The sequence below is a fragment of the Antennarius striatus genome, chromosome 6 (assembly GCF_040054535.1).
Source record: "Antennarius striatus isolate MH-2024 chromosome 6, ASM4005453v1, whole genome shotgun sequence".
NCBI classification, from domain to species: domain Eukaryota; kingdom Metazoa; phylum Chordata; class Actinopteri; order Lophiiformes; family Antennariidae; genus Antennarius; species Antennarius striatus.
In genome coordinates, this window is record NC_090781.1 from 4,454,580 (window position 1) to 4,479,039 (window position 24,460).

The window sequence follows — 24,460 nt, forward strand, 5'->3', positions numbered from 1 at the left end:
TTAGTGTACGTGTTGACGGTGCGCTCTTCTTCCTGAGAGACTAAGCTGAGGGCGAAAAATAGCTCCTTCGATTGGTAAATAGACGTCTTTTGCTGCCACGTGACACAACCCGGAAGTGTGACGTGCTGAAACAACAAAGATGGCAGGAATAGGAGGTAGCACCTATTGGGAAGGTAAGGGAGCAAATGTATGCTTGGATATCGTTAAATGTCTCTGAGGTAACGTCAGATTGAATGTCCCGTATGCCAACAGTTCACTAGCAACAGTCATTCAGCGCGTTTGACAATTTTTCGCCGTTCAAACGTTCTTTTCGTGTCATGAACGACTAGCAAGCTAACAAATCGTCATCCACGATAACGTAACTGTTTAATTAGTAGTCGCTACGTCGCCACAGCAAAGTGCTGTGTGCCTCGTTGAATGATGTACGTCTCTTTTTTTTTTCATTGTGTAAAAATGTTTTGTTTCGTCGTGTTTGTGTTACAGACCTGCGAAAGCAGGCCAGACAGCTTGAGAACGAACTTGACCTGAAGTTGGTCTCGTTCAGTAAGCTGTGCACCAGCTACAGCAGCTCACGGGATGGACGGCGAGGCGACACGTAAGATCAAGTCTTCTGTCAAACCCGAAGTCATTCTTATCTGTAGAGGAAGAATGAGTCATTAAGACAAACATGAAATAAGATTACCAAGGATTTAAAGGCGCATCTGTGACAGAGATGCATAACAAATCATCTCAGCAGTTTTGTTGGCAAGGTGTTCATAGGAAGCAATAAATGGAGTAGTGTGGGCAAATTAGCGCAAAAAACAACAACAGTATTGTCATTTTCCAAGAGAGATTTTCCGAAGTAACACAGCTACTTTTTTATTATATAGCTAAATGCATCATTCTGTTATTTCTAAACATGCCCGTGTATTTGGCAGAATGCCGAATGTTGACATAAAAGTGGAGAGGTGGCTGTGGACTGAAATTACTGTGGTAGAAGTGGGAAGTGAACACAATGCCAGCAGATACACCGACCATATTACTTGTGTAATATTCCCACTGAAAGACATGGTGTTCTTTTGTGGGGTTAAATGATAATTTAAATTATTAGTACATTATTATTATTAATGATTCTGTTTCTCTTTTACAAGGTCCGACACCACTCCGTTGCTGAACAACTCTACCCAGGACAGGATGTTTGACACTATGTCAGTGGAGATTGAACAGCTGCTGGCCAAAGTAAGTAAAATGTCACAGGTTAGTGGCCAAAGAACTACGGCCACAGAATTTAAGAACAGCACATCAGCCATGTTCCTTGACTTTCAACATGGGAAGAGCAGGAATCAGACTTCACTTGTCCACCTCACATCAATCTTTTGACATTCATATTGTTTTAATATAGAATTAACTATTTCATTTAGTATTAACTATACAGTATAGTATCTAAAATTAATGACACAAATAGAAGAGACTCAATTCAAAGCCAGTGACTACACTATAACAGTTCTATACAGTTCTATCACGAAGAAGGATAGTACACATTCAACTCTCTAGTGTGTAATATCATTTGACTGTTTTGCATGAGCAATGTGTTATAAAGGGTGAGTACAGGTAGTTCTCAAGATACAACTTATGAACATTCGTAGATATGTGTGCTGCCAAATCTGACCACTCTAGTACGTCCTCTTCCTGCTGTAACCCACACCAAGCAGTACCACTGTGTCCGAGCATCTCCATCATTTCTCTCCCCCATCTTGTTCTTTTAGGTGACTGTTAGCATTTCAGCGTGTCAGGCTTCGTACCCCCTTGGATACTTCACTATTTATTTTGGATGATAAAACAAAAGCTAGTGCTAGTGGCATTGGCAAGAAGTATAAGGAAAGTGATGATGGTGGTAAAGAAATGCGACAATCTCTCCGATGACAACTCTGCTTCTTACCGACAGTAATTCCTCCCTGCAACTCTTCCTCCACTAAAGCTGTGGTTCCCAACCTTTTTGTGTTGCGGACTGGTTTAACATCAGACAATATTTTAACAAACCAGCTTTTAAGGTGTGGCACATTGTACTGGATTTCTGAGTTGGTCTAAAAGCCATATCTTGAATTGTGGATTTTTTAGGGGTTTTAATTTATTTCCATTTCCAGCTAACAGCAGTGAATGACAAGATGGCAGAGTACACCAACACCCCGGGCACCGCGTCTCTCAATGCTGCACTCATGCACACACTGCAGAGACACAGAGATATCCTACAGGTTTGTCCTGTTTTTGTTTTAAATTTTTTGTACATTTTTGCCCACTGTTTTTTTTATCTTAAAAGATATCTTTCAATTTTATTTAAAAGAACACTTGGAGCACCTCTGCTTTTTGAGGCACATCAGTTCCAGTGTTTCCATTGACCCTTGTTGTTCTTAACTGTTTGTTCTTTCAACACTTAACTGTTTATTCACTCCAACACTGTCCGGATGTTTGTTTTTGTTTAGGATTACACACATGAATTCCACAAAACCAAAGGCAACTTCATGGCTATCCGTGAAAGGGAAGACCTGCTGGGGTCTGTTAGGAAAGACATTGAGTGAGTACTTCACACCGCTTCAAAGACTACTTTGATCATTCTGTCAATATACAAGCATGTTTCCCAGATGGTCTGTACAGTTTATTGTCCACACACTAAGGGCTAGTCATGTCTCATATTCATACTCATACTCATTGATGATTCAGTAAATTGCATTGACAGGTAACGCTACAGTAAGTAGGAGGTCAGAGCCAGCGCACTCTCATATTCACCTCAAACAGTCCTTCATAGAAAATGCATGGATTTGTCATGTGTTGGGTCTCATAGGCTGTGCAGGTATAAAAACCGCAGAGCATCCCTTGTTGTCATACTGCTTTGAAGTTGCAGAGCTTACTCCTACCTAGAACATAAGGTTGAACCTTCACTTCCAATGTGTTATACACTTTGAAAAACAAAGATAGCCATTGAAACACAAGAATATTCATAGCCTCTGTAAGAAAGTGTGTCCTATTTTACAACTGACTCAATTGTGAGTGTCTATTAAAATGAGTTGGAGACTCCCTAAGAATATGAATCATGTCAATTTTTTTTTAATGGTGTGTGAATCAGTAAGATGACACAGTGATTACTACATTATTCCGTTCTGATCTGCAGATGTGTCTCACTGTCCATAGACCATAGACCTCATACCATGGTATATCCTCATATTACAAAATAATGTGATTCCTACAGTTGTCATAGAATTTTATCAGGTAAATCAGACTTACAAAATTAGACTTTAACCAGATGTAGTCATTGATTTTATTTTACATAACAGCCTTTTTCAACAGGCCACCATGATGTTTTTTTTGTTCCTAAATGCAATAAAGTGACTTATGAATTAGGAAACTGGAGTTCACACAGACCTTGCAACATTGTTCAGCTAACAGTGGGCGGCAGTTGCTCAGTGGTAAAGTAGGCGGTAGAGCGGGTCGTCCTATGATTTAAGATTGGCGGTTCGATTCCCGCTCCCGCCAACCCCCCAAAAAAAATACCCGGAGGTGAGCTGACAGTGGGAGGTGTCAGCTCACTGCTGAGGCACCCTTGAGCAAGGTGCCGTCCCCTTTACAAATTGCTCATTTGAGGCGCACCAAGAAGGAGCTGCCTGCCACTCTACCTCCCCTGCATGCCTACAGGCCCCCTTGTGTGTGTGTGATACAGGGGCCTGTACTCACAAATATATATGTATCTATGCATTTGAATCAGTAGCTAGAGTGTGCGTTCTTAATTTCCCTTCGGGGATCAAACCAGTATATAAAATTATAAAATGAAATTAAAAAAATTAACATTGTAAGTTGCTAAATTTGGAAATGTGCTTTCAATCATGTACACATATAATGACCTGGGAAAGATAAGGTATATTACAGGGGAGATATACAACTGACATGAATGCAGGAGTTCGTGAGTTTGAATCCCGGTCAGGGCAAGCACTCTCCAGTTAACTTGCTCAAATGCAGGAAGGGGGTGGTTCCAAACCCCAAGCATGGCGAACACTATCCAGTGAGGGTCCTTAGGCAAGACCCTTAATGCAATACCAGTCTACCTCAGTAATGAGCGAACACAACAATGACAGTCATACCGGCACGAATGTCGCCCGGGTCAACAAGGTCCGCGTCAGTTGCTAGGGAACCAGGGCAATCTAAAGAGAAATGGGTTACTGGAAGAAGACACACACGGACAAGGGCAGAGAATACAGAGTTGTTGGAATGCTACTATACTAGTAATCCCAGAGAGAGGGGATATATGGGGCGGATATGGGATCAATGGATGCTTCGAAACCCACAATCAAGGCTAACAAAGAAACAGCTGTTAGCCCAGTGTTCCAACATCCGTAACCGAAAACTGCTATCACAACTAGAGATTGATGAAATACTACAACAATCCTGCGGCAAGGCGGAGCCAGGACGCCAGGTCAGCGGGGGGATTTCACCCCGCCCCCCACAATCCGATATTGGGTACCAAGCCCCAAGAGACATAGATACCCTCCATGGAAGAGACAGTTAGAGGCCAAGATAAAGGCGACACGGAGATAAGTCAGCCAGCTAGCTAAGCTGCAGAAAGGGAACATGGTGAATAAAGGGAATAAAGGGGTACCCAGGAAATACAACAAGCTCTCCATACCTGAAGCACTCGAAACTGCCAAACAGAGACTAGCAACTCTGGCTACCTGACTGAAGAGATACACCAAGGAGATAGAGGCCAGGAGAATAAACAAGACCTTCTCCCCTCAACCATCAAAGGTGTACTCTCAGTGGCAGGGAAATAACAGCAGCCGGTCAGACCCACCAAGAGCTGAGATGGAGAAATACTGGAAAGGCATATGGGAAAGACAAGCATCACACAACACCGATGCTCAGTAGATTGTGGACCTGAGAACTGACCATAGCAGCCGCACAGAACAAGAACCAGTAACCATCTCAATGGCAGACATCCGAGAAAGAGCGTCAAAAATGAAGAGTTGGTCAGCCGGGCCCTGATATGATCCATACATCAGCCAGGCCCTGATATGATCTGTACATACTGGGTATGATCCATACATACTGGCTAAAGAAGCTGACAGCACTCCATGAGCATCTAGTCCTGATCATGAAAGCCCCACAGAAGGGATCCACCCCATCCAACTCCCGGCCAATAACCTGTCTCTTTACAATATGGAAGCTCCTGTCAGGCATCATAGCGGCTAAGATGAGTAGGTACATGGATCAACATATGAGTGGGACACAGAAAGGAGTTGGTAGTAACACCAGGCGAGCCAGGCACCAGCTACTGGTATACAGAGCAGTCCACATACCAACCTGTTCATTGCCTGGATTAACTACCAGACCGCCTACATGGATGACATCAAACTGTATTCCAGGAATGAGCGAGAAATCGACTCACTGATCCACACCACCAGGGTCTACATAGGGATGTTACTCGGATTAGCCATGTGACCGGATGGTATCGAAGAGGCAAGATGATCTGAACTGAAGGAGTTGAACTACCAGGGGGAAGGATAGGAGACATCCAGGACTGTTAGAAATACCTTGGAATCCCACAGGCTAATGGCAATCATGAGGAGGCTGCAAGGAAGTCAACCACAGCCAAATACCTCCAGAGAGTAAGGCAAGTCCTGAGAAGTTGGGTGAATGATAAGAACAAGGTCCGAGCCATTGACATGTATACACTGCCAGTCATCAGATACCCCGCCAGGATAATAGACTGGTCAAAGGAGGAGATAGAAGCCACAGATAGCAAGATTAGAAAGTGCCTCACCATGCATAGAGGATTTCACCCTAAACCCAGCACGCTGAGGCTTTACACTAAGCGGAAAGAGGGAGTCCGAGTACTAGTGAGCATCAGGGCCACTGTTCAGGATGAAACATTGAAAATCCAAGAGTACATCAGGAAGATGGCCCCAAAATATTAAATGCTCGGTGAATGCCTTAGACAGCAGAAACCTGAATGCCTTAGACAGCAGAAACCCGTGTAGGGACAAGCCCCTACACGGCATGTACCACCGTAACATAGAGTAAGTGGCTGATATCAAGAAGACCTACCAATGGCTGGACAAAGCTGGCCAGACAGACAGCACAGAAGCACTGATCATGGCAGCACAAAAACAGGCCCTAAGTATAGAGCAATAGAGGCCAATATCTACCACAGTAGACCTGACGCAAGGTGCAGGCTATGTAAAGAAGCCCCAGAGTCAGTCCAGTATGTGGTAGCAGGGTGTAAGATGCTAGCCAGGTCAGTATACATGGAGAGGCACAACCAAGTACTTGGGTACCCAAATTCCAATGGGAAATAACGCCAAGGGTGGTTGAGAACAACTAGAAAAAGATCCTGTGGGACTTCAGCTTCCAGACTGACAAACAGCTCCTGGCTAACCAACCGTAGTGGTGGTGGACAAAGAGCAGAAGAGAGCAGTGGTGATAGATGTGGCAATACCAGCTGATGCCAACATCAGGAAGAAGGTACACAAAAAGATTGAGAAGTATCAAGGGCTTAAGAACAGCTGGAACATATGTGGAAGGGTAAAGCTAACGTGGTCCCCGTGGTAGTAGGAGCACTTGGGGCAGTGACCACTAAATGGAAGAGTTGCTCCATCAGATTCCTGGAACAACATCTGAAGCCTAGATCCAGAAGAGCGCAGTCCTATGAACAGCCAAGATACTGTCCAGAATCCTCAGACTCCCAGGCCTCTGGTAGAGGACCTGAGCTTGAGGATGACACACAGATACCACCCTATGCGGATGAGAGGGGCATTTTTTTAATAGACTGTATACACTGCGCCCTCATTCCTCACGGTTAATGCGTTCCAGGAACCACACACGATTAACGAATTCTGCAATAGAATGATGAACTATTTATCTTATTGTTTACGGTAATTTAAACATTTATAAACCTCTGTATATCCGTTCTATCTGTATTTTCCCACACACTGATAGACTGTTTAAAGCGCTTTTGTGACTCACGTAAATCTGAGACTCACAGAACATAGCGCACTTCCAGATGCCATCAGATAATAGAATGCGGTATTACGTGACTGCCTACCAAAAATCCACAATGAGGTGAAGTCGCGAGCATTGATGCACAATGCATGACGGCACTCTGTGTATGTGTATATACCGGTATACATGTGTGTGTGTATAATATACAGTATATATAATATAAATATAGTGTGGATATCTCCTCATCAGCTATATACATGCTGTTTTTTTCTGTTCAGAAATTGGGCCATACATGATCATTGTTGTGCTCAGACAACACGGCAATTCAGACTGCTGTATTCTCCATGTGCTCGAGTGTGTGAGCAAGGTCAAGGAGTGACTCAGTGAAATGATGCACATCATGCAGCTCGACAATGAACTGTTATTTTGCTCATATGCTGCATTACATCCGAAATGTGATTTAACATTGTTTGCCTGTGTTAAAACGGCTTTTATGAACATACCAATGCATTATTATTTAATGATTGGCAGTCATCTGTACATAAGTGAATTTGTAAATGTATATTATTCCTTGATGTCAGCATGGCATGCATCATCTCATTAAATCAAATTACCAAGGAGTGTCACTTACCCTGCTAATAGGCACAGTGTTGATGAATCCAGTCAATGCATAGAAATGACCCAGTGCTCAGCCTAACAATGACTAATGTGCAGAGGGACTAAAAGCGAGGAACCATCCGAACTTATAAGGAGAAGAATTACAAGGACTGCTTCAGTTTTGGGAAAGTGCAATGAAATGTTTAGTCACGCTTGATATGAGGGCGATATGACCCTAATCTCCTTCTGCTACCTTTGTTATCATGAAGACATTCATGTCCTGGCCAGACGGAATTTTAGCTTGTTAATTTTCAGTAATGATTTTGACTGAATTGTAAATTGTGAGAAATAAGAAAACTGTGAGCTCAATTATCATCTGCTTTTATTAATGATTCATTTCCCTTCAGATCTTCTCAGAAGGGGTGGTTGGTAAAATAAGTTCAAGTTTACTCAGGAAGGTTTTTAACAAGAATAAAGAAAAAAACTGATTTGACTATATTTTGTAATAGCAAACAAAAGTGGAAGATAAGCATAGATTTCCAGTGATTGCAGAACCCTTAAAACCTTTCAATTTATTTCTGACAGTCGGTGCTTTTGACATTCAGTCAAAAGTACTGAATGTCAGAAATATTGATTTTCATGAACAATGCTGCCTTAGTTTAGATCTTTTTGTCACATCTTACTATGCTAAACGGAAGTATGATTACAAGCACTTTGTGTCAATGCCTTTTATTGACAATTGAACCAATATTTGCAATGTTGACCCTTCAGTTTCTAGATTTTTGGAATTCACCCGAGCATGCTGTCAAGTGACTTCTGGGCCACAACATCCTAACTGATGGCAATGCATTCTTGAACAATTAATGCTTGGAGGTTTTCAGAATTTTTATGGCATTTTTCATTTTTATTTATTTTCTGTCAAGGATTGACCCTAAATTCTGAGTTTTAAGCCCATAAATTATCCAAATAAGAAGATAGCTCAGACTTGCATCTCACAGCAGCAATAGACCAGCAACTCCTTTATGAGAGGTAAAATAATGTTTATTTTACGGGATGCAGGTGATGTAATCGCTGCTCCTGGTGAAACAAAAAGTCAGTTTTTAAATTTGTTCGGTGATCAATTATCATATCAGCCTATGTTTGGAAAAACAAATTAACAGTAATTACTAGAAAAAGATCCTTTGGGACTTCAGCTTCCAGACTGACAAACAGCTCCTGGCTAACCAACCGTAGTGGTGGTGGACAAAGAGCAGAAGAGAGCAGTGGTGATAGATGTGGCAATACCAGCTGACGCCAACATCAGGAAGAAAGAACACAAAAAGATTGAGAAGTATCAAGGGCTTAAGAACAGCTGGAACATATGTGGAAGGTCAAAGCTAATGTGGTCCCCGTGGTAGTAGGAGCACTTGGGGCAGTGACCCCTAAATGGAAGATATTTTAATGGTCGATACCATCCCCCTGGTTAGCAAAATGACCAAAATGTGTCCCTCTTAATTAACTCACCATTCTTCTTCATCCTGAGGTCACCAATAAACAGACTAATGTCTGAGGCAATGCAGTCATTATGGTTACCAACATGGATGTATATGCACTGTATGAAGCAGCCCAGGAGCCTCATTACAGAAACTTCATATCATAAATCCTGTTTAAACAGCCTGCTTGAGGAATTTACCAATTTAAGATGTCCTAGATTTAAAAAAACAAACTGTGCACTGTTGTCAGAGCAATATGGCATTGACCACGAAGCTGGGGGACAGCATGAACTCTTAAATATGATTGAGTGGCTATTTAAACAGAAATTGTCAGATTCTGTTGGAGAAGATGACATGATGTAAGGGAGTAAGATTTAGTTTCTTGGTTAAATGGCCATTTAAGGAAAGTTTAGTTACTTGTTTAAATTTCTTAAAATATGATACCATGAGACAGGGTAGGGTATGACAAGTATGAAACAGATATGAGTTTAGGAATTACTAAATGGTAAGTAAGATTTCTCTTATTAAAGTTAAGGTGAGGAAAGTAGTTACCGTAGGACACATTTGTTTGAAAAGACCCCACATTTAAAATACTGTACAAGAAATCCCCATGAATACACTTGACTTTGCTGTGTAGGGAGTCTGTCAAACGTAATGCTACTGTTAAGTAATGGACTGGTTGCACAGCAGATATTTAGATTTATCACAGCAGGAAACACATCGGTGGACTTTATAACACTAATGGATGTTCACTTCCATTAACCTGAGAAACTACTAAGTGGAACAGAGCAATCATCAATAAAGATGTGAATTTCCAGCTATTACTAGTCAAAACACTGCACTGGGCATTACATTGCTTTGATGAAGTGGAAATGCACTCTTTATTTTAATAAGAGATTGTGCTTATGTAGGGCGGCACGGTGGCGCAGTGGGTAGCACTGCCGCCTCACAACGCGGCGGACCCGGGTTCGAGTCCCGCTCTGTGCGGAGTTCGCATGCTCTCCCCGCGTCTGCGTGGGTTCTCTCCGGGTTCTCCGGCTTCCTCCCACCTCCTAAAGCATGCGCTTCAGGTTGATTGGCTGGTCCCAAATTGCCCGTAGGAGTGAGTGTGTGTGTGAGTGGTTGTATGTCTTTGTGTGTTGCTCCGCGGTGCACTGGCGTTGTGCCCGGAGTGTCCCCTGCCTCACGCCCTATGCCACTGGGATAGGCTCCAGCTCCCCGTGACCCGCTGCGGCAGATATAGCGGTGGTCATATGACAATGAATGAATGAATGTGCTTATGTGCCTATACAGTTTGGGGAGGCCATCCCCACACTGTTAAGAATTTGCATCATAACCACAGCAAGACAATCAAATCGTTGAATAGTAATTTCAGAACATCTTATTGTAATATATCATGGTTGGAAATATCAGTTTGACACAATCTGTTTACAGGGTGAGAAATACAGTACTTAAATCAGATCATATCGAAATTTGCCAACGTTCAGTGATGGTCATTCCTGTGGTCCTGTCTTTGCCAGCAGAGGGCAGTATAGATCATGGCTACGGCGTAAACCTTAACAGGATAACATTCAGTTAGTGCTCCTTATGACACATCTATGCAGTTTACACTCTACACATAAAAATCCATACTGATTAAGACAGGTAGTGCACAGTGTCATTTGTGCTGGCACCCAAAGGAACAATATGACCTTTTATCAATATCCATGTGTGTCCTCTCACACCTTGTCATTTACACTCCACTGCACCATTCATAGCAGCAGAATGAAGCAAAACTCTGCTCCGATCAAACACTCACTCTGCTCTTGCTTTGATTTTAAATGTCAGCAACAAAAATGACATCTAGTCTGTAATTTACATCACTGCCCTTTTGAAAGGGCCTCACTGGAGCAATGAAACCAACTGTCACTACATACAATTCTGTCCCCACTAAGGCATTGATTTTTTTCTGGTGGGGCATCGAGCTTGAGCTCAGGGTTACCATTGTAACACTGAATGGAATATTTATTTTGAAGTAGACATCTCTTGCACCCCTCGTTATTAGGTGGGTGGGCTGTTTATGGGATGTCGGTGTGTCTACTCTTTATAATTTGCAGTTGCTTCCTCATCTTCTGCTTGTCATCTCATTGTTCTTCAATAGCAGGGTGGGGCTGTGTTAAATGATCAGAAACTCTGGAGAGGACTGAAAGTCAGCTGTTCCAATTATTCTGGTAGTTGGAGTTGCCACAGACAAAAGAGAATGGTGTGTTTGATATTTGAGTAGCACAACACTCTCCCCATTAACTTTGACTACTTTGCTACCAGATAGGTCAGCGGAGGAGCATAGTTCCTTTATTAACATGGGATTTTTTAAATTCCAAAATATAATGTTAACAGAAAATCTTACTGAGATAATGTGTAGTATATTTAAATAATTGTAAGCCACATAAAAAAACCCAGTACTTTATTAACCGCTCTAATGCAGATTCCTACCAACCCACTTGGATCAGGCTAAACATTTATCTTGGCCCTTTCTCACTTTCTATTGTGGGTCGTCAAGCCATGTTGTTTCATGTAAAATTGTGATTTTAGGTCTTTCAATTTCTGTACAATTGAATCAGAGACTTCCCTTCTGTATTTGAGCCTGCTCTGGAAAAAGAAGACAAAGTCTATTTTTCCGAATTATCTGCGCTTTTGTTCAGCCTTAGAATTTTAAATCATGATTGATCTTAAAGACTTTCCCAGTCTACTTTCTACTATCTAATCCTTTCATTCTACCCATCGATATCAGGCTGGTTTTAGGATCTGTTTTCTACAACCACACTGTTACTATGTTAAGTTGCTGCTAATGCAATCCGAATACTTCCTGCTGCCGCTGCTGCTTGCTCCACATTAAAAGGTTTCCATTTGTGAACCACAGGAAGGCTTTTTACTGTAAAGCAAATACAGGGAATGGCACTAGAACTGCCGTCGACTGCTATTTGATAAAAATTGATCTACACAGCAATTATGCAAGTGATATTTGTCAGTGGATCAGATTAAATATCACAACGATTTCTCAGGGAAGAAGCTCAACAGAGCAAGCAATATAAGGAGGTGTATGTTTTTTGAGTTAGTGTCAAGCACCAAATCTATTCTGTATCATTAAGTTAAATGAGAGCTTTTACCATGCAGAGTTGTTTTGATGGACATGTAAGACCCTCACTGATGGTGACATCAAAGAAGTAATGTAAAGAAAAGTGAAAATTTGATATGAACTGTGCAGCAAATGAAAAAGCTTTCTCTTACCAAAAAATTCTGGTACTCACTAATTAAAAAGGAACAAAGTAATTTGTACCAGATAAGGTGCAAAAGCCAGAGTCAGTAGTTATAATAGTATCTGGATGGATGTACACTGTAGATGGATAAATATATTTTATTGATCCCAACCTGGGAATTCACAACCTGTCTCAACTTTGCTCTTTAGTTGGTAAGTTTATTAAGCAGGATTGCAGAGAAATTATTGATATGATAAGTGGTGGCAAGGCCTTACCAGCCACCACTGAGGTGAGTCTACTTGAAATGATGTTCTTGGTCAGGTTCTGTTGAGATAGCTTTAACAGCTCTGCCTTCACCTTTATCGTAAATGCTGCCAGTTCACAGCATAATTGAACAGCTTGCGCAGTTTCATTTGAAAAGTTTATTTTAGGTTTTATTACTGCTGACATTCACAGTATATTAAAAACTGCCCATGTGTGTTGTATAACTGTCTACCCCATACCACCAACATGGGACTAAGTCCCTTTGGACTGAGTTACTGTCGACTCTTTATTTTTCTCATACGACTTTGTGTAATTTGTAATGGGCATATTCAATGTGAAAGTCTTGTTTATGGCAATCAGTGAGTTTACCTCTTCATTTCAGGACCTACAAGAGTGGCTCTGGTGTGAACAACAGAAGAACAGAGCTGTTTCTAAAGGAGCATGAACACTTAAGAAAGTAAGTTCACTCTACCTGTCATTTCTTCTTTTGATCTTTTCCTTTCGGCTTTTCCCCTCAGGGGTCGCCACAGCGAATCAATTGCCTCCATCTAACCCTGTCTTCTGCATAATTTTTTCTTTTAATAATACGCTCATTTTCAAGGATTTTTATGAATAGATTTTGGTTTATCAATCCCATAATTCAGTATAGAATATAGCAACCATTTCTTCAGTCAGAGGTTTTCAGTCTTTCTTGGCGTAACCACATAACATAAGCACAAGTACATTAACTCATCTTCATCACACAGCCTCCTGTGGTGCTTAGGTCCACCTGACCTCCAGCCTAACAACACTGCACTGAAACATTCATTCTCAACCTGTAAAAGACTTAAGCAAACCTTTCATACAGGCACTGTAGATGAAAGTGTGACCGGCTAGGAATTTCATTAGTCTCCTGCCATAATTTGACTGACTCTCAGGCACTGCTACAGAATGAGGATATGAGGTTTGCAAAATATGTTAGCGATGTGAGAGACTTCCTGTGAAAAGGAAAAGGTTTTGCCATTGAACTCTTAATGCTCCCCAGACTTGAAGATTGATAGATAATATTAGCCAACAAAATGAGAATTCTCTCATTAGAATAAGGAGAAATGTACTTTATTAATCCCACTTGGGGAAGTTATTTTTCTACTCATTTACTGATTATTGACATCTCCCACTGCCAGCTCACACTCCAAATCTTTCGACCCACACGGGTCTTAAACCAGTGACTTTCGGTCCCCTGTCCAAGACTTGGTGGACAATTGTGCATCATCATGCATTATATGTTCATTAATGTCTATTTGTTTTTTTTGTTTTGTTTTTTTACACTTCAAGTAAAAAAATATTAACATCTTCAGAAGGCAAAAATAAAAAGTGGCTCTTTGAGGGGAAAAATACAAACAGAACTTTCTTCGTGAGAGAAAGGGGCATGAGACTGGCCTGCCAGTCATTTAAATCTTGGAATGGACTGTGTGTCTACTCTTTATAATTTACAGTTGCTTTCTCATCTTCTGATTGTCATCTCAATAGCAGAAGATGACAGGCATGACAAGTAGCTATCATCTGTGATTCTAGAACAGCACTTGGATTCTGGATTAGCAGGAGGAGCTGCTGCCTAAGGCCAAAGCTGTTGAACCTTTTAGTGAAGTTTTGCAACTGAATTATTCTGGCTCTGTAGCTTTAGATTGATCTCACTGATAGATGATGTAATGTCAACCAAAAAGGCAGACGTATTCATCCTGTGCTCATCCTGCGCTTCAAGTTACAATTTTTAATTAATGCTATGTGTTCGGAGCATATGATGCACGATGGTTTTAAACTGCTTGACGGAAGAATAAACATAAATTTGTCCGTATACTCATTATTAACCAGCGGTTTTCCTCATTAACCTCCCTTCATTTGGAGCAAGAGCCCGCCATCTGTAGCCACGACCGTCAGAAAAAATTCTACAAGAAAATCAATTCTTGTGAATTTATCATGGAGTGGTCACGGGTCCGGAGAAAACCATCACGCAGTCTGGATCCGGACTGGGATCTGCCATTTAGTGACCTCTGATATAGGGGCTTGTATAGTTTGCAGTTATAATGCAGTTATAACACCGGGTGGCAAATGAAGGGGATGAAGGGAATTACACCCCCAGCTGGGTTCACAGGGAACTCCTCTTCTGAATTTGATGATGATGACATGATTTGAGATGATTTCTTGATAATGAAGTGTGATAATGTTGGCTTGTTATGTTGTCGCTTACCAGATCTTTATATAATGGCGCTTATAGGAATTCACCTATGACTGCGTCACTTTTGCTGTGAGGGAGTGCATCGTGACTTATGATATATTTTGTTTGGCCAAGGTCCCCATTGATAAAAAAATGCCACCGAAACTTTTGTTTAATTATGTACTTCAAATAACACACCTGGATCATTTTGACTTTCCTGTTCCTTTAAATATATTCCATGAGATTCACATTGGGGTTTTCCAGCAACAATTTTCGTCTAAGTAACAGTCCAATGCAAATACATTTACGGTATATTTACAGTAGAAAGAGATCAATGATGTAATTATACACACATACTGGTTTGATGGACTTTATGTTCATTTGTTGTTAGTGTCATTGTAAAGTAAGTATTTGTGAGAACAGGATTCACCAGTAACACATCGCACTGAACTTCTGGTTAGCTGCAGCCACCAGCTTTCCTAGCAGGAAAGCCTTTGTGCCAATCCAGCACAATTTATCAGGATATTGACAATGAAATTAAACCACAACCCATATTAGAGGGCATCCCTAGGCCATTGACGAGACGGGAGGGGAAAGAGGAGATTGGAGCTGAGGATCGAGTTACATTTGATTGATCCTATTAGAGCCATAAAACAGGAAAGAGGGCCTTAAGAGAAAAGACCTAAAATGTGTTAGTGGCTAGAACAATTGTCTGAAGTCTTGCTGAGGGCAGGGCATAGTCTTTCGATAAAGAGGAGTCATTCCAGTTAAAATTTCTTCCCTGCATGTTCTGCGATGCTCGCTTTCTAAAAGGCAGTTCTATAAATAATTAGAGCTTAAGTGATTTCATTATATCTGAAAAGGTTATATGAAATTTCTAAAGTTCATATTAAAATGTTTTTACAGAAAATGTGAATGTGTAGTAGCAGGTTGGCTTGTGATGAAAAGCTGTTAAGAACCTTTGGCTTTATATCCAGTTATTTTGAGGATTATAACACGGTAATTCTAGGGTAGCTAATACATTTTATAATGAGTTAATGCTAAATGGAAAACAGCGTATTTTGTTTTAATGGCTGGTAGATAACAAGAAGGGAGCAAACGTTTAGTAAAGTTTACAAGCAGCTTGAATACTGTAGCAGGCAGCAGTTAACTTGGGGCAGCTAAATTTGGTATTGTTGATATTTGTATATTTGCCTTAAATTTACCTAATCCATTTTTATGTTTCCATTGTCCATTGTAGTTTTTTTTTCAACCCTCTCTGTCGTAAAGGTCAGTGCTCATGAATAAACCAGAGGGAGGGAGGGGTAGGTTCATTATAAGTTCAAGCTGGAACCACTGTAATGGTAGTGGTCATTCTGATCAGGACTTCCTGTCAAAAATGAGTTTTTGACGTAGCAGTGATCCACAGTAGGAAATGTAGTTCTTTCTCTAATTTTCTGTCTGTGATATGCTATCTGCTATCTAATTATGTTGCCCAAATAATTTTGATTAGTGTGAATATATATTAAGACTGCTCTAGATTTCCCTGCTTCCTTTCTACTGTTCATCATCAGAAGACTCCACTTTCTATATTTAAAAAAAAGTCATAAGACAATTTCTGATCAAATTTAACCAACTAAAATACACCATTAGTTTGAGCAAAGTGAGGGATTTCTATAGCCTTGAACAATGATACCATGGTGCACTTGTAATCTAAGACTTTTAAAATCAATCCAGTCCATAAATTAAAGATAAGTGAGGGTGAAATATGTTTCTAATATATAGAATCTGCATATGTTAGCGTGTCAGTAAGGATGTGGACGTGAATGGTTGTTGAGCAATGAAATGCGATCCCTGCAATTTTGTTTGTTTGTTTTCCATCTGTTCTTTGGAACATTAGCCAAATTGATTCCAATTAGGGAATAAACTGCTGAGGGTAATGTTGTTGATGAGCAACCTGAGACACAAAACTGGTGTTACACACACCTCTTTTGTTGTATGTGTGTTGCTGTGTATGTGTGTGTATGTTCGTGCACCTTCCAATGTTGTCTGTAGGACAAAAGCAATCATTTGGATCTCGCCGTTTAATGTAGCCAAAGGGATAAACTTTAGGATCTCTGATGGGGGGGTCCTCTCTGGAGAACTTGCAGCAATTTATTTTTTAACAGTTGAGTGTCTTTTGTGATCACTAGCATATATTTCACATAGACTTGCATGATGCAAATAAGGTTTTATGAACAACTTAGAAACTAATGGTGGAAAGTGGCATTTATACATTAATGTGTTACTGCATGGGACAGGCTGACATCAGGATTTTTCCAATAACAATACATATTGATATTCTTCCTATTTTCTAAGGTTGTTGGGGCAGCTCACTAGACTTCAGACTTCCCATAGCTATAAACATTTAGGCTATTATTGGTCTAAAATGGTGTTTTCCCATTTTTCTTTGTTTTGTTGGTGTTACCCCAAAACACGCAATGTTTTTGCAGATACTACATTTATATTTATTTTCATTCAGTTTTATAAAATGCAAACGCAAGACTGTCTCTCCTTCTCTCCCACGATGATGCAGATAAGTCTTACCTGCTCCTCTAATTCAAACAATAAATCCAATTTAGACTGAAGTATTTGAGAATGCCAATTTTGTTAGAATTAATTACCGTCATAAGTAATAGTGACACTGTTTGTTCAGGAACTGGCAAAACTAATTTATGCCCGGTTCTGGACAGCCTGATCGAAGTTCCCATGAAGATTGAAATAATTTGTGTTCTGTTCAGTTATTCACTATGTGGGAGCTGATGGGATGGATATGGAGAGGAAGAAAGAAAAGGAAAATTGAATTCTTGACTGCTTGAGACTAAATTCTTATATAGCTTACTGTCACAAAGTAACATGGATTGGACTTTTAATTGAACTTGAGTTGAGTTTTGATCACTGAAACTGATATTGATGTTCTCCCCTGTCTCTTGTGTTTATTATCAATCAATCAAACATCTTTTATTTGTTAAGTGCTTAGTCACACCAACAGACATTTCAAAGCACTTTTACGGAAAGAAAAACCCAACAGAACCCTCCAGAGCAAGCATTTGCAGCAGCAGCGAGGAAAAACTCCCTCATTGGGGAAGCAACTCTGGGCATGATCGAGATTCTGGAAGGCAGCCATCTGTCTTTAACGGGTGGGTGGAAAAGACATACAATACAGAGAGGGACAGGACAAGGGAATGAGAGAGAGAATGGCAGATGGATGGACTCTATTTAATGTTTTTTTCTACAGTCCCTCTTGTCAATATTCAACCTCTTTTTCTCCTCCTGTCTATAGCTCGGACCGGCTAATGGATGACACAATAAGGTAGGACCCACTCTCTGTCCTGTTTATATAGGAATACATATATTTACTTATGTGACAGCTCCCACTCTCTGTTGACTTATTTTCTGCAACATTTTCTGTTGTTGCTCTTTTTTTACTCTTCTTTGATATTAAAAACATTTCTGTCTTTCATTTCTTCATTTTCTATTTTTCACATTTGTTTTGTTTTTATTTCGGCTTCCAATTAAATTTATTGCTATAGCATATGCCCAAGCCCATGTACATTTAACAATCAATCACCTATTCATTTGTAAAAATCACATCAACAGACATTTCGAAGAGCTTTTACAGGCAGAGAAACCCAACAGAACCAATAGATTTAAAAAGCCTTGGGATGTTTCTTAAAATATGAATATAAATTGTACCTAAATTCTTGCAAATCACCCCATATATAAATTTAAAAAAAAAACAGCACAAAAACATTTCAAAACAAATATTTACTGGTTTTTGAAAATTATGTCCTCATTTAGAATTTGAAGTCAGAAAACATTTTTTTAAAATAATGCTGGGACAGGTTCATGTCTGTTTTTTGCTTTCTAGGGCCCTGAAAGTCACAACCATCCAGTATTTGTTTTCAGCCTTGTCTCATGCATAGAGATTTCTTCAGATTCGCTATATAAATTTACACAATGACTTCACTTGATAGGACATTGGACAAATTGAGGCCCCTCCTCCAGACCATTTTGAAGCAGGAATAATTCTTATCCTCCAGCTCTGATTATCATGAGTTGGTTCATGCTGAAGAAAAAAACGTGTTGAGGTTGCTGCAGTCAGCAAAGGGTTTCCTCCTGACTGAGGAGAACACGATCCCTGACACACACGCACGCAAACACACACACACACACACACACACACACACACACACACACACACACACACACACACACACACACACACACACACACACACACACACACACACACACACACACACACACACACGTCTCTTGCTCTTTCTCGCCCGCTCTCTCCCTTTGGGCCACTGCTTATTTCTTGTCACCATATCCTAAAGAGATCATATGTTTTACTGATACACCAACTGTATTTTGAGCAAAAACAAAATGTGTTGTTTTTAATGAGATGCTTGTACTTTTAAAGGTCAAACAGTGGTTTTCTGTCCTTAGTTTTATAACATAATTTAAAATACTCTATAGAAGACATATATGGAGCCCAAAATATTTCATGTCAGCAGCAAGAGCAGCAAAGTTAGACTTTCCCAGGGAGGCTGAGCAGTGTGTTCCCCTACAGTTGGAACACAACATAGCTGCATTTAGACTCCCACAGGCTAATCATGCCCTTTAGGACTCCTTCAGCCTAATGGCATCCCTCACCTCTGATGTTCACCAGCAGGTTCGGGGATTACCCCCACGACTAGCAGTGGCAGTCTTCCCACCACAACTATATGCAGCCACCTCAGTAATGGCAGCACAAAACATGGACCAGCCTAATTCGATGTACCCCGCCACCCCCTGAATGTCATCAAGGCTTTACCGAAGGTGGAAGTTGTAGACCAACTTGACTGGGTCTTCAGCCAGATGTTCCTAGCAGACCTTCACTATCCATTTGTGCCTCCCTCTCCAGCATCTTCCCCCACCACCCAATCCAACTCCCCACCAGATGGTGATCAGTCGACAGCTCAGTGCCTTTCTTTACCTGAGTGTCAAGAACATATGGCTGTATATCGGATTATACAACTGCAAAGTCAGTCATTGATCTATGAACTACGGTGTTCTGGTACCAAGTGTATTTATGCTGGAATATGTTGTTATGAACAAAATTTGACTAGCACAGAAATCCAACAACTGAAACCCATTTGAGTTCAGGTCCCGCAGACTGTTCTTCCCAATCACACCCCTCCTGGTTATGCTGTCATTGCCCATGTGACCATTGTAGTCCCCAGGCACATGAATGGAGTCTGGCTCCAGGAGGGGCCCCCGGTGTCCATTCAAATCTAAAAAAAAAGAAAGAACAATTGCAAAGTGCCCCAGATAACACAGCTTTTAGGCTCATTAGACTACTCAAACCTCTCCATCATGATAAGGTGGAGGTTGATGGAGGAGTTCCATCTCAGTGTGTTTTTCTAACCACCCCAAGTGATTTGAATTTCTAATCCAATGGAGACTGACTGGTTTTGAGACACACTTAATAAAAATAATGATTGCAAAAACATGTAGCACAGTATTGTGTCATTAATTAATTTATCTTTTTTCTGCAGTATTGCCATGGCAACCAAGGAGAACATGACTTCTCAAAGGGGTGTGCTGAAATCCATACAGAGCAGGGTCAACACCCTGGCTAGTATCCTTTATGTGATATACGTCCACTGAACTGAACAGAGGACAGGAGGCTATGAAGTCACTGTTGATCCTTCAGATATCAATAATCATATTGGTTCAGTGTTGATGAGACTTTTTGTTATCATGATCCCTTTGGATGCACCAAGTAGTAATTAAAATAATGCAGAAAAGCTGCATTGGTGTTTTTAAATTAAAATGCACCAATGATGTATTAGCATTGATAGATTATATTAGAACTATTAACATTAAAGTCTTTCACGTTTTTTCATCCACCCAGAGGTTATTCTGTGAGGTGAATTTAAACCGTAAAACCAAATGTAAACCAAGCAATTTGTAAAAATGTTTCCAATCAGGTTGGAAATCAAAAACTACAACATTTGTGGTCTTCCTTAGCTTTTTGACTTTCACAGATCGTTTCCCAACCATCAACAATCTCATCCAGCGAATCAACCTGCGGAAAAGACGGGACTCTCTCATCCTTGGCGCTGTGGTTGGCGTGTGTACCATTCTCCTCCTGCTCTACGCTTTTCACTGAAAGCACCAGCTGGATGACATCTTGGAAGGAGTGGGACTCTGCTCCTTTTTTATTTTTAGCATGGTGACCTCAAGGAGATTCAGCTCAGTGATCGGAGGATCCAGACGGATTCTGAATAGAAAGACATTAAGTTGGTTCATTTCTGAGACGGGAACAAATTTGACCAACATGTACTCCTGAATGTATTTAGAGGAGGTAGATGGGTGCTCTTCTCTCGACAATGGAATTTCAACAAAAACCGAAGTATTGAAAACTGGATCAGAAAAAACTGAAGAAGAGACTTAAGAATGTGTGATGTTTTTTTCACAGGTGGATTTTATTTTATTTTAGCTGTATTTTTTAATTGATGGAGTAGGATTGATATTTTGTTGTGGGCTGTAAAATATGAATTAATAAATTATTCACGTCAGTAAAAAGGTGTATAACACAAATAGATATCTAGTGGGCTTTGTCTTTTCTGAACAAGGTTAGCCACGATGATGCTACAGCAGGGCTCATGAAAATGATTAATACTTTTACACTTACAAAACTCAAATACAGTTGCTATTTTTTTCTGTTTTCTGTTCCTAAGGATTTAGTATGTCAGAAAATTAATGTTGCAGGGAGGATTTGAACCTTTTGGTCACTGTGATGTCCTCCAGGGAAGGCTTCTCTTCAAGTAGTGGAGAACTGGTTCATCGGATAAATGAAGACACAATGGACCATTTTCATTCATTGTTATGTTATGTATTTTTTGTTGATTTTACTTCTTGTAAAGTACAATAAACCAAATATCTTTTTCTGCTGCTGAAACAAGACAAGTGATGTGAATATATCACAGGGCTCCGCACAATTTAAATGCAAACTCTTTTACTTTATTTCTGACAGACAAAAAGAAAAAAACAGATGAATTAATAAAATATAAGGTCCAGGCCTATTTAAATTCGGGTAACTTACTGAATAAAAAAACATAAGGTCAGCTGTTAAGTGTGTGAGTGTATAGATCTCACAAAATTGGCTAAGAAGGATGCTAAAATACACCAAGTTAATTTTTTAAATTTTCTTTGGTAGTTTTGCGTATGAAAGTGACTTGCGCCTTGTCCCCATGAACTTTTAATGATCATCTAAATTTAGTGACATAAACAAGGAGACCAAGAGAACTTTTAAACATAAATATATTTCTCAAGACAGTTGTTACTGTGTTCGTCATCAACATTGGTTACAGCAGTAATCCTCCAGATGGAAGATGGATCGATCTGAGGGATGTCCTCAGTGGGATGGGGGCCCACAGCTCACTCATGGAACTTTAACAAGGCTCATTGCTGAACATTCTATAACTGTTTCCAAGTCCATCGTGGTTTGATTTCTTATTGTGTTCGTCTTGTGCTGCAGGTGGTTATCTTAATCCTGATTCTACTACGTTGACGTACGACTGACCATGGTATGGTTAATCCATATTCATTCCACTGCACTCCATTGTTGAATGGAAAGCGTTCATCACCCCGAGCGTGTCAACTGCATGATGCTGTCGTGTTGCTCCACTGTGGCGTTTGTGCAGAAAACATTTCCTCCAGGCGTCACACCCATAAATAAGGGTGGGGTTGTAGGGATGGATTTTGTCCTGTTTTATTCTCTATTGTTACTATATTAAACTATAATTTTTATTCACAATGTCTACTAAACACAAAGTATTTAGGAAATATTTTTTGCATTTTGTCTTCCTTTCCACAGCTGGAAGATTCTATTATTATGATTTGAATGGGTTTTTGTCTAATATGGTCATTGAAACTGTATTTCACAAAACGCTGTGTAAACATCGAGCGTGTATTGGAGAGGAAGTTTGGGATTTAAAAAAAATTGTTTTTCTTGTTTTGAAATGAAAAAAGAATTACAATTAATAAGAAAAACTCAAAGTTTTTCTAACTTGAAAGAAGGCAGCACTGAATTTTTCCTGCTCTTTAAACAAGGTCATTATTTTGGATTACTTCATGGAAACTTCATGTGGTTGTTACAATCACAAAATGTACAAGTTTTATTTGAACTTAAAATTTGAAAGTTTAAAATTAGGCATTCTCTCAAAAAGGACAAAACATGTTTTTTCAAATATATAGAGTATATTTTGTTTCACTTTATCATTGATAACTTGCACTGTGAAGAGATTTAATTTCAGTCGTGTCATATGATCATATGAAGTCTTGGATTAAGTGAAGTGGTGGAATATCTCCATTCCTAAATCGACCTATTGGCTCCAGTGAAATATACTGTACTTGTGGCATTCTTAAAAAAAGAAATGGAAACACACTGAAGGAATTGATTTGAACTGATTTTTCTTTATTGTACCTGGCAGAGTCTCTGAGCTTTGATTTAATTTCAGTACAATTGGAACCAATGGGACAGGTGCGTCTGAGTGTGAAAGCTGAAGTATTCATCTCGGACAGGAGTCACTGCAAACCGTGCTTGATTTGGTTTGAAGGTTTCTTTGGAGGAGGTGTAAAAACATACTGGATGTGTTTTCTCTCATGGTTTCAGGCAGTTACTCGATTGAAGAAAACAGGCTCTCTTCATTGGACTGAAGAGGATGAATGTACTTCCTTGTCTTCTCCCCCTGTGTTCGACACTCTTCATAAGAAAAGCTAACCAATTTCAGCTATTGCAAAATAACATGATTAACTTGCAATATTTTCAATTTTTCAAGAGGCATTTATTTGTACAGCAGGAAGAAAATGATTTTAATCTTTCCTTGAATTCCTGTCTTCCTTTTGGAAGCCTGTGCTGGAGGCTAAATTTGGTTCAGATATGTGTACATGCTATCCTGCAGAGGTGCTGATGCATTGAACTCCTGAATATTTCAGCCGCTCAAACTCAGTGCAGCTGCAGAACCAAGCACCAGATCCTCTCACTTAGAAAGGTCACTCTGCAGAGGTTTCTAACAAAGTCGCCCGCAGAAGTCAGAGTACAGCTCGTGGCCTCTGTTTATGAAGAAAACAGACGGCTGGGCTGTGTAGATATGGTGTGTCTACATTATCCTCTGCCACTTTTCTCTGCAGATGTTGCTGATGACTTCAAAATAGTTTGACTTAATATTAGTTGTGGCATATTAAGTGCCTCAAAATAGAAAAGATGTATACTTTTGTGTTGTAGTTGGGTTGTGTTAAAGTTTGGGTCACGACCATCCAAGTTCTTATCAGCATAAAAACTGGCTGTGGTATCCAGTCTTCATGGGCGGAGAAGCTGACTCCTGAATTGCTTATTTTCTTTCTTTCCAAGGTCATCTGTCACCTGTAGTTGTGACATCCCTGATGTTTTATATATTAGGGGCGGATCACAATGGTTTAGTTATAAAACCAACGTCTGTAAAGTAAACTGAATTCCAAATTTCCAGTGCAACACTTTTAATAATCAGACTTAGTAACAAGACTGACACTCATAAATTTTGTATATTTTGTATTACATTGCACAAATGAAGCTCAAGTCATGTCTAGTCCCTGCATGTCTTATGACTTAAGTGATATGGACATGCCATTATTCTGCTTTAATGGTTGATTGGCTTTATGCTCATGAAATCAATGGTTCAC

General features: G+C 40.0%; 1 protein-coding gene across 1 annotated transcript; it reads left to right on the top strand.

The window, feature by feature from the left end:
- Positions 1-114: 114 nt before the first annotated feature.
- Positions 115-21,692, top strand: gosr1 (golgi SNAP receptor complex member 1). Its single transcript, XM_068318217.1, has 9 exons — positions 115-173; positions 484-595; positions 1,131-1,218; positions 2,124-2,231; positions 2,460-2,551; positions 12,915-12,989; positions 18,028-18,057; positions 20,290-20,372; positions 20,782-21,692. Exons 1-9 carry the CDS (start codon positions 140-142, stop codon positions 20,904-20,906), a joined length of 747 nt encoding a protein of 248 aa, XP_068174318.1. The 5' UTR covers positions 115-139; the 3' UTR covers positions 20,907-21,692.
- The last annotated feature ends 2,768 nt before the right edge of the window (positions 21,693-24,460 follow it).

Bases quoted from the DNA above. Each gene is read 5' to 3' on its own strand.
- gosr1 (XM_068318217.1), top strand. From the start codon at position 140: ATGGCAGGAATAGGAGGTAGCACCTATTGGGAAG. The intron at 2,552-12,914 runs GTGAGTACTTCA...TCTTCATTTCAG, and splicing joins TCTGTTAGGAAAGACATTGA to GACCTACAAGAGTGGCTCTG. The intron at 12,990-18,027 runs GTAAGTTCACTC...TCCTGTCTATAG, and splicing joins GAGCATGAACACTTAAGAAA to CTCGGACCGGCTAATGGATG.